The sequence below is a fragment of the Stigmatopora nigra genome, chromosome 10, assembly GCF_051989575.1.
Source record: "Stigmatopora nigra isolate UIUO_SnigA chromosome 10, RoL_Snig_1.1, whole genome shotgun sequence".
NCBI classification, from domain to species: Eukaryota; Metazoa; Chordata; class Actinopteri; order Syngnathiformes; family Syngnathidae; genus Stigmatopora; species Stigmatopora nigra.
Genome location: NC_135517.1, coordinates 3,007,108 through 3,022,317, shown reverse-complemented (window position 1 = coordinate 3,022,317; position 15,210 = coordinate 3,007,108). Strand labels below are relative to the sequence as shown.

At 35.0% G+C, this 15,210-nt stretch overlaps 1 protein-coding gene across 1 annotated transcript in view; it reads left to right on the top strand.

The window, feature by feature from the left end:
• Positions 1-15,210, top strand: part of kif5ab (kinesin family member 5A, b) — a 50,324-nt gene that overhangs the window by 15,877 nt on the left and 19,237 nt on the right. The window contains exons 2-11 of the mRNA XM_077726394.1: positions 2,596-2,683; positions 3,364-3,437; positions 3,655-3,759; positions 3,979-4,027; positions 5,475-5,530; positions 6,343-6,430; positions 6,503-6,627; positions 9,523-9,627; positions 10,585-10,733; positions 12,438-12,586. Of these exons, the coding sequence (XP_077582520.1) occupies positions 2,596-2,683; positions 3,364-3,437; positions 3,655-3,759; positions 3,979-4,027; positions 5,475-5,530; positions 6,343-6,430; positions 6,503-6,627; positions 9,523-9,627; positions 10,585-10,733; positions 12,438-12,586 (988 nt within the window). The remainder of the gene's footprint in view (positions 1-2,595; positions 2,684-3,363; positions 3,438-3,654; positions 3,760-3,978; positions 4,028-5,474; positions 5,531-6,342; positions 6,431-6,502; positions 6,628-9,522; positions 9,628-10,584; positions 10,734-12,437; positions 12,587-15,210) is intronic.

The following is a 15,210-nucleotide window of genomic DNA, read 5'->3' as shown; positions in this document are numbered from 1 at the left end:
TTTTTTTGCAAAATCCGGATCATTTCGGTCACTGGTAGCAGATAAAAACGTTATTGACGATTGTTAATGTTGTCATGCTTTAAGCATTCCCATTTCACATCAAATAAATACATATAGTGATGTATTATAGAAGTTATGTATATATAAAATCTTGAATTTAGTGCTTACACAAGGCGCATTGACTGATAGGGCGCACTGTTCACTTTAGGGAATTTTTTAGAGATTTAACTGCGCCTGATTTTAGTAAATATGTGCCTTGGGGAAATTTTTAGACTTATAACTGTGCCCAATTTTAGTAAATATGTAACATTTTACATTTGCACATTTTTTTTCGGTTAATAAGGTGAATTGCAATCATTATTTAGAGGTTGACAGGCATGAGCCTGATTTTTATACTCATATCTCTATTTGTTTTCCTCTCATTTACATAAACATTTCCATTCCACATCTTGTGATAGACAGCAGCAGATTGCTATCTTGACACACAAATTACTCTTTCTCTGTAAATGCCAAATGTCTATTTTCTCCAAAAGAACACTCAGTTATTTTTATAAAGACTTTATTCAGTGTTCTTGCGTTTTTTTAAGGCATCGTGCAATTGAAACGCAGCAATTTAATCTTATTAAAATGAGCTTTTTTGAGACGGAAGATCTCCCAAGATACTCCAAGTAATGTTGGCGTCAGGAAAAGCCTGTCATAAGCATCAAATCCCTTTATGCAACGCGGCAGCTGTAAAGTGGGAGGTCATTGTATTATTCTGCTACGTCTAACTCATTCAGCCCTGTGGAACAAATTACAAACCCCCACCGCCAATGCTTTTGTGTCAGCAGTTCTTCAGGAAATGAATTTATAATCCAATGAAGTTCTGCTTTTCCTCCAGATAAATATGCTACGTTTCGTTGGATGAATTAAACAGGATGTTTACATCTGAAGAGGGAGAATGTGTAGTATTGTTGAGGGGAAACCCGGAAGGCAGGAAGAGTCGTGGCGAGAGGCTCAGCGGGGAATGCCGGGCAATATTGAAAAGACGGTAAACAGAGCCTTGCCGGTCGAAGGGAGGCGAGAAAATGAGACTGCTGGTGAGATGATGTAAGAAATGGTGTTGAGAGTATACCCTGCTGAATGCTTGCCAAAGTCAATAGAACGTTGGGAAACCTTTTGCTCTTGGTACATAGTTGAAGGAGGATATTTGATCATGTCGTTTTGTCATCAGGGAGATGAGTGTCATTTTTTTTTTTAGTGCTTAGTTTGAACTTATTTGGCTATAACGTGGAGGGGGATCGATGGGAAAGTGGTACAACCATAATGATAAGGTAATGGGGGTTAAATTGTTGTGAACTAATTTTCTTTTTCAAATGAAATACATTTAATATATATATGTATATATATGTATATTTATATATATTATATATATATATATATATATATATATATATATATATATATATATATATATATATATATATATATATATATATATATATATATATATATATATATATATATATATATATATATATATATATACATATATATACATATATATACATATATATACATACACATATACACATACACATATATAAACATATATACACCGACACATATATACACATATATACACGTCTAAACATATATACACATATCTAAACATATACCCATATATACACATATATACACATATCTACACATATATACACATATCTACACATATCTACACATATCTACACATATATACACATATCTACACATATATACACATATCTAAACATATCTACACATATCTACACATATATACACATAAATACACATCTAAACATATATACACATATATACATATACCTAAATATATACACACATATCTAAACATATATACACGTATATACACATATATACACATATATACACCTATCTAAACATATATGCACATATATACACATATACACATATATACACATATATACACATATATACACATATATGCACACCGTTTCTGTACATTTTTCAACTATGAAAAAAATGTATCCATAAAAATATTTGCTATTTTAGGCTCAAAAACAGGATCTGGATTAATATTAGGTCAACAATGTCCCCGCAAAATAAGATGAATATTGTCATCTTGAATTGTGCTTTTGACTGCCAAAGAGATTAATTTGATTTTTTGGAACAGATGAATATATTCCACCTTAAAAACATATGTTCCACTTTGTTATAACTGACTCGTTTTAGTCGCTATCTGCAGTTCATCTCGTTTTTTTTTTGGACCTCATACATTGCTTCTTCTTGCGACGTCATGTCCTCTTCGCTTGACTTGGCACAGCAAAATATTGAATGCTGGTTCTCTGCTTTCTTGCTCTGTCGGGACTCACAATTGGCAACAGTAAAGGGAAACAAGACACACACGCACATTTCAAAGCATGTGTGTTTCATCCACTGTAATGCTTGTCAACAGCAAATGAGGTGGCGCTATTTACAATTTACCAGGGCAGCTTTTAGAGAACCTAAATGGATGGATATTTTAAGAATGATGGATGATAATGGAGCAATATTTGTTTCTCTTGGAAATGGAATGATCACATGTTTACTTTTTTGCAGGGGAGATGTTACGTGTTCGACCAAGTTTTTCCTACCAATGCCACGCAAGAGCAAGTTTACGGTACCTGCGCTAAGCATATTGTTAAAGGTGAGCCCTTAAAATTGAAAGAATTAGAGCGCCATGTGGAAAAAATGCTTTTGTTAGATCAGGAGTCGGAAGCTTTTTGAAAGAGAAATCCATTAAAAATTCTTATTTTCTAATGTTATTGCTAAAAAGCCATTCTCAGAATTTAAAAGTAAAAACACATAAAAGTGCAATAATATTTTTTTTGTCATTTCACCACTTTTTAATCACAAAAAGTCTTCTTTTGAAAACATTGTTATGCTGTTGCTAATCAATCCGTATTAATGAGATGAATCTTGAAAAACTAAATGATCATTAAAGTGGTGCTAGAGCTAGTCTCAACGCCACAGTGTCAAAGTGACACTGCTATTGGTGCATTCAGGACCATATTTTACCTCACAAGTTAGTGGAGAGCCATATGCACCCATGGAAAGAGCCTCATATGGCTCTCTAGTGGTAGGTGTCCTACCCCTGTGTTAGATGGTTAGAAAAATCCCACTTGGTGTGCAATTAGAAGAACCTGCTGACAAATTAAGTTTGCTAGGATATTAGCTCAGTGGTCAGCACGTTCGACTGCCGCAGTAAAGTTGGGAGTTCTAATTAGAGTTTGACCAACATGGGATTTTTAATTGTTTTTTACCGCTCATTCCATTTTTAAATTCCAAAGTTTTCCCACTTTCACATGCCGAATCTCCCTCTCTCAGATGTACTAGGCGGATACAATGGAACCATTTTTGCCTACGGCCAGACCGCCTCTGGAAAGACTCACACTATGGAGGTACAGTAACACTTCATCAATCATTCAAAAGTTACTATATGCTCTGGGCAACATATTTTCACATCCTTTTAGTTAGTTTAAATCCGAGTGCAAAGCCGCTTCCATCACATCTCAACATCCTCAATATTCTGCCCGGGAACTACTTTTAAATCAGTCCCTCTTGTAAGCATCTCAAAAAGACCCCCCCCCCCCATCACGTCTCTCTATACTCTTACAGGGAAATCTTCACGACCCCCAAGGAATGGGTATCATCCCTCGGATGGCGGAAGACATTTTCGAACATATATTCGCCATGGATGAAAATCTGGAGTTCCACATCAAGGTTTGTTGTTCCGTCTTGATGAATGTTCAGGACACGACGTACTCGGCCACGTGATGTCATAATCCAGTCGGTCGAGCGTCAATAAATCAGCACGTTCCCTGAGCGGTAATCCCCCGGTATTTGTTACGCCGGAGGGGGGGATGAAGCTGTACCAGAACTGACGTCAATGTGTTTTTATTACTTGAAAATTGTTGTTTTTTCTGTGCCTCATACGTGCAGGTATCCTACTTTGAGATCTACATGGATAAGATTCGAGACTTGCTGGATGGTGAGTGTTGATTTCATTAAAAATTCATGGAGTCATTGACTAGAAATGACTGTAACTAGCACATGGGCGCACATATTGTTGAATAATGGAAGAAAATGTGTCCAAACAACAGCTGCCTGAATTCAACTCTCAAGGACTCTTAATGAACACTAAGAATTATCCAAAACAAACGGGAAGTGTTCCAAAATCAACAGATGGCGACTAAAAATCATACCAAAATCAACACGACTCACGATCAACCCAAAATCAGCTAAAAGTGACCGTCTATTAATCCAAAATCAGCAAAAAGTGACTCACAATCATTCCAAAATCAACAAAAAGTGACTTCCAATCATTCCAAAATCAACAAAAACTGACTCCCAATCATTCCAAAATTAACGAAAAAGAATCCTCACAATCATTCCAAAATCAACAAAAAAGTGACTCGCAATTATTCCAAATTCAACAAAGTGACTCGCAATTATTCCAAAATCAACAAAGTGACTCGCAATTATTCCAAAATCAACAGTGACTCGCATTCATTCTAAAATCAACTAAAAGTGACTCGCAATCATTCCAAAACCACCCAAAAAGTAATTCGCAATCACTTCAAAATCAACGAAAAATGACTCGCAATCATTCCAAAACCGCCCAAAAGTACGTACTCCAAAATCAACGAAAAATGACATTGCAATCATTCCAAAACCGCCCAAAAGTACGTACTCCAAAATCAGCAGATTATTGACCACCTGCACTCCCACACAATTTCTGCCTTTCCTTCATATTGCTAATAAATCAGTACACATCGCCATATATTATTCATCCTCTGCAAAACCAAAACATTTTTCTGCTATTTCAACACACTGACTGCCACTAACTGCTTTAAAACTCCCACCAGCTCAACCTAGACCGCAATTCAGATCAAAAATCTAAAAAAAAAAAAAAAAACTAGATCCCTGACTAGAACTCCAGGGAACCTCTTCACTTTATTTACAGTCGGACAGGTCACGGTTGGCGACAGAAAGTCACAAATGTGCGGCAGGGGAAGAGTAGAACCAATAAAAAAAACAGGCGTCTAAACAGAAGTAGCATCCCAATGATAGATTTACAATCATCACACAAACACAGGCTGTTATGAGCCGTGCCAATGTGCTCTTGTGCAAAATGTAATTACAAATGAGCAATGAGTACACTGACTCCACTTAACCTTTTGTCATATTCCCCCCCACCCCTTTATAAAAAGACATTCATAAGCAGAGCCACACTGCCATTAACCAAACTACACTCTGACTCAATTTCACTAAATTGCCGAGTAGCACAAATGTGGCCATATTGGACATTTCGCACACTATAATAACACAATAATTCGCGAGTATGGCGCTTAGATGGGTCTACCTTGAATTTTAGCTGCTTTATGTTCATCCTGGTACAATTCAAGACAATGACTGTGCAATTTGATGCCTTGCAGTGACCAAAACCAATCTGTCCGTGCACGAAGACAAACATCGAGTCCCTTACGTGAAGGTGAGTCATCTACTATTTACAAAGACTTCCTGAAGGCAACGTTGTGGAAGTCAGTCATGCTGTCGATAGGGGAGAAGATGGTATTCATCCATTTTTAACTACAACGAGTCTTGTGGACTGAAGCGTATGCCCACGAACTCTGCACGAAAGGGAGAAGACATGCTAGAATGGTCGCCGGTCAGTCATGGGAAACGCACAATGACAGACGACTATTGGCAGTCGGAACCACCTCGTCGCCGAGTGGGAATATCTAAGTACAGTTTAATATCTAAGTACTGTTTAATATCTAGGTACTGTTTAATATCCAAGTACTGTTTAATATCTAGGTACTGTTTAATATCCAAGTACTGTTTAATATCTAAGTACATTTGACTGGCAGCCAAACGTCCGGCGGCCAAACGTCCGGCGGCCAAACGTCCGGCGGCCAAACGTCCGGCGGCCAAACGCCCGGCGACCAAACGTCCGGTCACGCAAGTATGACTTAAAATACAAATCAAGGCCATAAAACCCTCAAAGGAACTGGAACTTTAAGAAAATAACATTTTTAAGTTTAAAAAGTGGGATAGGAGTTGTCATCTTAAGTAAAAAGAACAAAAATGTTTTTTTATTAGTGAGGATGGGGTTGAAATCAAAACCACATCTCATAATAATATAAAATCATAATAATATATATAAAATCATCATAATAATAATATAAAAATGTGAGCGACTTTCACTTCTTAGCCTTCAGAAAGTCTTCTTTCCATGTTTTTCAAATTCTAGCTTTGCATGTCCGATTTCCATGCGTGTTTACGAATACTTTTCACACGTAGGGCTGCACTGAACGCTTTGTCACCAGTCCAGAAGAAGTGATGGACGTGATGGACGAAGGCAAGGTCAACCGCCATGTCGCCATCACCAGTGAGTTGACCTTGTCCAGTTGCATACAATCAAGCTTGAAACAAAAAAAACGTAAATGGTGTCATTCCTCAGATATGAACGAGCACAGTTCACGCAGTCATAGCATCTTCCTGATCAGCATCAAGCAGGAGAACGTGGAGACGGAACAAAAGCTCACTGGGAAGCTCTACTTGGTTGATTTGGCTGGAAGTGAGAAGGTAGGACATTCAGATATACCATTCGGGAGTTTGTTTTCTTACTTATTCATTGGCAAGGACTCAACATAAGAAGGATTTTTGGCCAGAAACTCGGTAAATCCTTATTGTTTATTGGCTGCTCTTTGGAAACACAGTTTCATGCTTTTATTGGCTTAGTACCGGTGTCAAAGTGGCGGCTCGGGGGCCAAATCTGGCCCGCCGCATCATTTTTTGTGGCCCGGGAAAGTCAATCATGAGTGCTGACTTTCTGTTTTAGGATCAAATTAAAAGGAAGAGTATAGATGTATATTAAATTATCTGATTTTACCCTTTTAAATAAATAATTGTTATTTTTTTAATCATTTTGTTTCTGTTTTTAGTTAAAAAATAATTTTGTAAAATCTGAAAATATATATAAAACAGGCTAAAATAAACATTGTTTTTAGTTAAAAATCATTTTGTAAAATCTAAACATATATTTAAAAAATAGCTAAAATAAACATTGTTTTAGATCTATAAAAAACTGAATATACAGGTCCTTTAATCCAGTTCTTTTAATCCATTTATAAAATAAAAAAAATCTAAATATATCTAAAATGGTCCTGGCCCACATGAAATCGAGTTGACACCCTTTCTTTAGCACTTTGTTTTATTTATTTGAAAATGGCTAGATGACTTATTTCTGACCTATCTTCAAGGTTTTTAGAAGATTTTCATTGGTTTATTGGTCACATTGGAGATAAACAGCCCCAACAACAAAAGGTTGACTGTTGAGTTGGTGGTCTTAAGGTCTAACTTACATTTTTTTGTAATTCTTCTACGACAAAAAGTAGATAAAAGGCAGAATAGTTCTATACTTTGTTTTTATGCGACCACACTTCTTTGCTGAGTCATTTAATGTTCCCTATGACCTTCCATGCACCGCCACGTTCCAGTCCATTATCGTGCAGTATTATCAACGGAGATTACCTTTCCAGTCTTCACTACCCCAACCTTTCACACTGTAGTCTTTATATTCTCCAAGACTCGCAAATCAACCAAAAAAGCTTCAAACCAAGAGTCACTCAGTTGATGGCTATTTTTTAGTGAATTCCCCTTTAAAAATAACGGGAAAATTGAACCCTTGTCAGTTTTCTTCCAGAGTCTTTTACTGATATTTTAGAAGCCGTTGCAGGATGAAATGTTTTGACAGATTTTTTTTTTTTACGTTTCGCCCACGGCTTCGGTGTAAAGATTGATAGCATAATAAGTTCAAATCAGGAGGGTCGGTAAAAAGGGGGGGCTTGCATTTCATTTTGGATGTAAGGGATCAAAAAGATAGTTCACTCAATAAAATGCTTTTTTTTTTTTATCCAATTCAAATTGCAAATTTGACCTTAGTCAATAACATATGCTAATAATAACATACCTGTAAATCTTGGCTATTTGCTCTCCTTATTAATGATTGCAATTCCCCTTATTAAGTGATTTAAAAAAATCGTACAAATACAACATATTTCCTTACATAAGGCGCAGTTAAAAGTTTAAAATATTCTCCCAAATTCAACATTTTGTAGATGTTGCTGTATGACGTTGACAACTTGACTGTCTGGGTACATTGCTTGCTGACACGCTATATTTATATAGTGGAAAGGGTGGTACATATCATGCTTAAAGCTTGACAATATTATCACCTGATGATTGCGTTTACATCTGCTACCAGTGACCGAGACAATCCGGATTAGAGCCGAAATGGGTTAAAACCAGATCGGTTTTACTAAAATTATACAAAAAAAATCCTGTACAAAAGTTTTTATAGGTACACAATTTGGAATGATCAAAAATGGTAGAAAATACAGGAAAAACGTACAAGTTGCCAGGTATGTAATAATATGTCATATAATAAATTAAAGCTGGATAAACTGGGGATTAAGGACCTTAAATACAAACCTTACTGGCTGCCTAGTTTTCTGATAAATGTGAAAATAAAACACCGTATATATATATATATATATATATATATATATATATATATATATATATATATATATATATATATATATATATATATATATATATATATATATATATATATATATATATATATATATATATATATATATATATATATATATATATATATATATATATATATATATATATATATATATATATATATATATATATATATATATATATATATATATATATATATATATATATATATATATATATATATATATATATATATATATATATATATATATATATATATATATATATATATATATATATATATATATATATATATATATTTTTTTTTTTTTTACAGTGCTAGAGATTGTTTGTGTGGTATCAAAGTTCATTTTCCATGTTATAAACATGTAAACAACATTAACCTTGAAAAGGATGACACAAAAACAACCATTTCTTTTTAGCTCACACACACGTGTACCCTGGGTGGTCTTCTTTTTTTTCCACGGGGGGCTCACTAATGCTTCTCTGTCTTGCAATATCATGTTCAGTCTTTTAGCCATCCAATCGCTGTCTCTGTTGGAGACAAAATGACTTCTATCAAGGACAAATTGATTTTTTGGATAGCTTAGGAAGTATAGTCACAAGTAAAGAATCCTAAATGAACTCTTAGATCAGAAATAAGCACTTTTATCTTGGCAAATCAACGAGGAAATATTTCTTTTATTTGGATTTATGGTTATCAGGCAAAAAGTTATGTTTAATAAATGGAATCCTGGGATATAATGAGATTTTTGATTGCTAATTAGAGGTAAATCAATGGAAAACATCTTGCAGAAAGGTTAAAAAGCTCAATGGGTCAAAAAATCTAAATTATTCAAAGATGACCTTTTGCGTATTAATGCGGCTTTAATGTGTACGCAGTATTTAACAATGTACTATGTCTTTCTTTTTTTTTTTTAGGTTAGCAAGACGGGTGCCGAGGGAACCGTGCTGGATGAGGCCAAGAACATCAACAGGTCTTTGTCGGCCCTGGGAAATGTCATCTCTGCTTTGGCTGAAGGAACGGTATGGCACGGAGAAAAATGAATGTACAGTAATCCCTCGAATACCGCGGCTTCACTACATTGTGTTTTTTGTTTCTGGGGGACATTTTTTTTGGGCTAATTGAATTTTAAAGTTCCCAAAAATGTGGAAATCCATGCTGAAACTCGCAAGAGGAAGCCACTCCCCCTTTCCTCTGCTTGCTACTACAATTCAGAACTGAAGTAAAATAATAATAATATAAATATATTTTTTAAATTTCATAAAAATGTGAAAATCCACGCTGAAATTCGCAAGCAGAAGCCACTCCCCTGTTCTCCACTTACTACTAGATGTCAGCATTGAATTAAAAAATAATAATATAAATATATATTTTTTGAATTTCATAATATATACATTTTTTTTTGTAATTTGATAAAAATGTGAAAATCCATGCTGAAACTTCTAAGCAGAAGCCACTCTCCTGTCCTCCACTTTCTATTAGATGTCAGCATTGAATTAAAAAAATATTAATATAAATGTTTTTTAAATTTCATAATATATACATATATTTTTTTTAAATTTGATAAATATGTGAAAATCCATGCTGACACTTCCAAGCAGAAGCCACTCCCCTGTCCTCCTCTTGCTACTAGAACTCAGCACTGAAGTAAAAAAATAATAATATAAATATATATTTTTTAAATTTCATAAAAATATGAAAATCCACACTCCAATTCCCAAGCAGAAGCCACTCCCCCTTTTCTCCACTCACTACTAGGACTGAAGGGGAGAAAAATATATAAATATATAGATATATTTATATTTTTAATTAGGGTCAACCTACTTTTTGTTTTTTCATTTATCGCGGCCATGTCTGGTCCGAATTAACCGTGATAATTGAGGGATTACTGTATTTGTTTTTGTAATGCCTTCCAACCCAAAACAAACGACCCCATCCCTCTCTCCAACTGCGTCAAATCCACTCCATTCATTTCTCAGAAATCCCACGTGCCATACCGTGACAGCAAAATGACACGCATCTTACAAGACTCTCTCGGAGGCAACTGCCGCACCACCATGTTTATCTGCTGCTCCCCCTCCAGCTACAACGACGTGGAAACTAGATCCACGCTCATGTTCGGTCAAAGGTAAGAAAAACAAACACACACAAAAACAGCCAATTTTTGCCTTTTGCAATCCTTTTGACACGCGTGTGATTGCCTCCAGAGCTTTTGGTGTCACACATGATCAGAACGTTGGCCAGGTTGTTAAAAAAAGAGGGTCCCGCAGACCCTCCCCCCCCACACACTGCCTGACGCATGAGCAATTTGCGACAAAGCACAGCCTCACGTGCTATCTTTCGCAGTCAAAGTGAATCAGTAGTTATCTCCCCGACGCTTGGCCCTGAGCATCAACAAACTTTGCAGCCTACTTTAGCACTGGTACAGATCAAACCTGGGTCACTAGCGCATTCTTGTATAGTGGTAATTATGGGATGCTTTGCAAAGTGACAATACAGCCCCATTCATTGGATTGGATTGGATAAATTTATTCATCCCGTATTCGGGAAATTTTGTTGTTATAGTAGCAAGAGGGTGAGAATACAGACACAGAAAAATACATTTTAGACTTAAATAGATAGGTCATAAGTAAGTTAATAAATAAATACATGAATAAATATATAAATAAATAAGCATGTTACTGAAAAAAATATATATATACATACACACATATATACTAAAGCACATATATACATACACATAGATGTATAATTTCAATTTACAATAGATGTACATTTCCAATGACAAAAACCTTCATAACACGAATGTTCAAATTATCAAATTGTGGCGACTCAACTTTTAAGACAATCCCAAACAACCTGAAATGCTCCTAAATAACAGAAAATGACCCAAAACTAAAACGAAGTGATCTGTAAATACCCCCAAATTCAAATCCTGAACTGGTATCTCCCCGGAATCATCATCTTTTTGGTTTTACGTCTGTATTTTATATTCCAAATCGTTGCATCATAAATATGAGTCCCGATTCTTCCCTTGTGCCACAGATTTCAACTATGCAGAGGCACACGTTACATTAATTTGTTTTATCGTACAATTTCAATTATTACAGTTCTACATGAGACTTAATCATTTTCTTTTCCAATACTCGACACAATTCATAATTTAATTCTTTTATTTACAATTCAGTCTTACACCCTCTGCATCACCGATCTCAACTATGCAGAGGCACACTCTAAATAAATTAGTTTTACTTCAGCATCAGACCTAATCATTTATTTATCAACACTCTATGACACAATTTATAATATAATTCTTTGTGACAGCTCCACATTAAGTCCATCATTTTGTTGTACATCACAATATTTTGTCAAAATTTAAAAAATCCACTCAACTTTTCAACACTTTAAGAAACAAGCTGAGTAAAAACACTTGATTTATTTTGCATGACACAATTTCCAGGTATTCCAACAACCTAACTAACATATTTGTGTTAGAATAACAAAGTCAACACTCCATAATAATTCCCTTTTACGACTTCCCACTAGTTTCTCTTCTTATAAAGTAGTTGTTTATTAATGAGGGAAATGTTGAGCCGGCTGTTAAACATCCCCACAGTCAACTTTTATTTTTTTTTCTCTTTCTCAGTCCGCCGCCTTCTTCCCAGCACGCATCGTCAAACACGGCCAGCAGAAAGCCAATTTGCATGCTAATTATCGCTACGTAAAACTCATTTTAATTGAAGGGCTGTAGATGGAATATCCTCCATCTTTCTTCTTCTCTCATCTTCAGCTCTCGACCCTTGTTCTTCTTCTTTTTTTTTTGACCAATTAGGGCAAAGACCATCCGGAACACGGTCACGGTCAACCTGGAGCTGACTGCCGAGCAGTGGAAGAGAAAATTCGAGAAGGAAAGGGAGAAGAATAGGTCGCTAAAGGAGACGTTGCATAAACTTGAGGCGGAGTTGAGCTGCTGGAGGAATGGTATGTAATATGATATACTCTCAAAAAGCACCGTATTTCATCTATAAGGCAAACATTTGAAACCACAACATTTACCAATGAAACTTAAGTGTGTTAAAGTGGCGGCCCGGGGGCCAAATCTGGTCCGCCGCATCATTTTGTGCGGCCCGGGAAAGTCAATCATGAGTGCTGACTTTCTGTTTAAGGATCAAATTAAAATGAATAGTATAGATTTATATTAAATTTCCCGATTTCCCCCCTTTTTAAATCAATAATTGTCATTTTTTAATCATTTTTTTCAGTTTTTAGTTCAAAAATCATTTTGTAAAATCTAAAAATATATTTTAAAAAAGCTAAAATAAACATTGTTTTAGATCTATAAAAAAGTGAATATTCAGGGCTTTTAATCCATTTATTAAAAAAAAAATCTAAATATTATATGAGTTAATTAGCAGTGTCCATCTTATACTGCCCCCGGTGGCCAAGGCATGCACACCAAAGTGAGCAGCACAATAAGCAGTGAAGGACAAACAATTCAATTCAATTTAAATAATTCCTGTATGGTTTCATTCAAGCATCATATAATATTTTACCATTTCTCTCAGTTAAAGCGCACTCCATCATATTTTTTTTTAATTTAAATAGGCTGAAATACTTTTGTTGTTGAAAAGTTTGGATTCGACTATCACTCTTATCTCAAGGCAACCTAATAATTTATTAAAATTTAACACACTTCCTTATTTTCTGATGCTCTCTTTTACACCAAGTGCTCCACTCCAAAAAGACGCTATTAAAACTAATTTATTACAGAAGCTCAGCTAAAAAAAACCCACAAGACTAGCCAGTCATCAAGTGTTTTACTGAGTACTCTCCCAATTTTACTGCGTTCTCGACATTTTACAATGGCAAGCGTCATTACATCTACTTAATAATATGTCTGTGTGCTTCACAGAGCCGAAAAGCTTAATCACCGCTATAGAAAAAAAAAGAAGCCATATGTTACACGACCTCGATGTCGCACTAACACACCCACACAACCGTATGTGCTGTTACTTATGAACGCCCTGTTGACTTGAAATCAATAGAAGTGTTGATGCCTTCAGTGGAAGTCAGCTTGAAGTCCTTCAATCAATCTTCCGCTTTCTTCCTTTAACTTGAAATACTGCGGAAATCCAATCGTCAATGGCTGATAATCAGATGAAAATTCATAGTGCTGAAACGCTATCGATACTGTGAATTAATGTAGCTTATTGTTGGAATGTGGCCAATGGAAAGCTGAGGTTATAACAGTAAAATGTTGGAAAACATCCACCCATTGATTTTCTAAAGTGCTTGTCAATGGTGGGTAGAGTCGTAAAAAAATGCATTGAAGAAGTAGACGACATTTTTTGGCTTCAACATTTTTTGAATACTAAGCGTTTACTTTTTGAAATATATAGTGGTACCTCGACATATGAGTGCCCTGACATACGAGCAATGAGTTCAAGTTTGGGCAAATGTTTATCGTGAGATACAAGTAAAAAAAATTGCAAATATTTATCTTGAGATATGAGTACAATTTTTAGCAGATGTTTATCTTGAGATACAAGTAAAAAAAAATGCAAATATTTTTCTTGAGATATGAGTACAATTTTTAGCAAATGCTTATCTTGAGATAAGAGTACAATTTTGAGTAGATATTTATTAGGGATATAAGTCAAATTTTGGGTAGATATTTTTCTTGAGATATGAGTCAAATTTTGGGTAGATATTTATCTTGAGATACGAGTAAAATTTTGAGTAAATATATATCTTGAGATACGAGTCAAATTTTGAGCAAATATTTATCTTGAGATACAATTACATTTTTGAGCAAATATTTATCTTGAGATACGAGTCAAATTTTGAGCAAATGTTTATCTTGGGATACGAGTCAAATTTTGAGCAAATATCTTGATATACGAGTCAAATTTTGAGCAAATGTTTATCTTGAGATACAAGTCAAATTTTGAGCAAGTGTCTATCTGGAGATACAAGTAAAATTTTGAGCAAATATTTACCTTGAGATACGAGTAAATTTTTGAGCAAACATTTACCCCCCCCATTCTTTCCCCTCCCCGAAATCCGTCTAATTTTAGAACTATTTTACCCATTTTAGTACGATTAAACCACTAGCTATTTGTTACTTTGTTAATAGATGGCGAATTAGAACAAAGCTCATATCTCAAGGTACCACTGTACAACAATTGGAATAATCACAGTAGTAGCAAAGTAGCAAATCCATACTAATGTAAGTATGTGTTTTCTCAGCTCGTTATCTCAAAAGAACAAACACACATAAGAAGCCAATATCCTCACCTCATATTTGTGCATATAAAGTAGCCAAAATGTAAATATGATCAACTTGACTGCAAGCTCTATCTTCTTTATCAAGTCTTTAACTAAAACCTATTTGGCAGAGGTAATAAATTCCCCAACCAACAGCATGTGTCAGTACATCTCCCAGAACAAGAACACCTTTAATTTCTATCATGGATCATTTTGACAGTTTGTTTAGCTCCCCCCACTTTTTTGCTGTCATCCGTTTTTTTTTTCATTTGACCTTCTTCCCAGATTATGTCACCACAAAAGTAAGATTCAGCCATCGACCTATCACCTCTTTATTA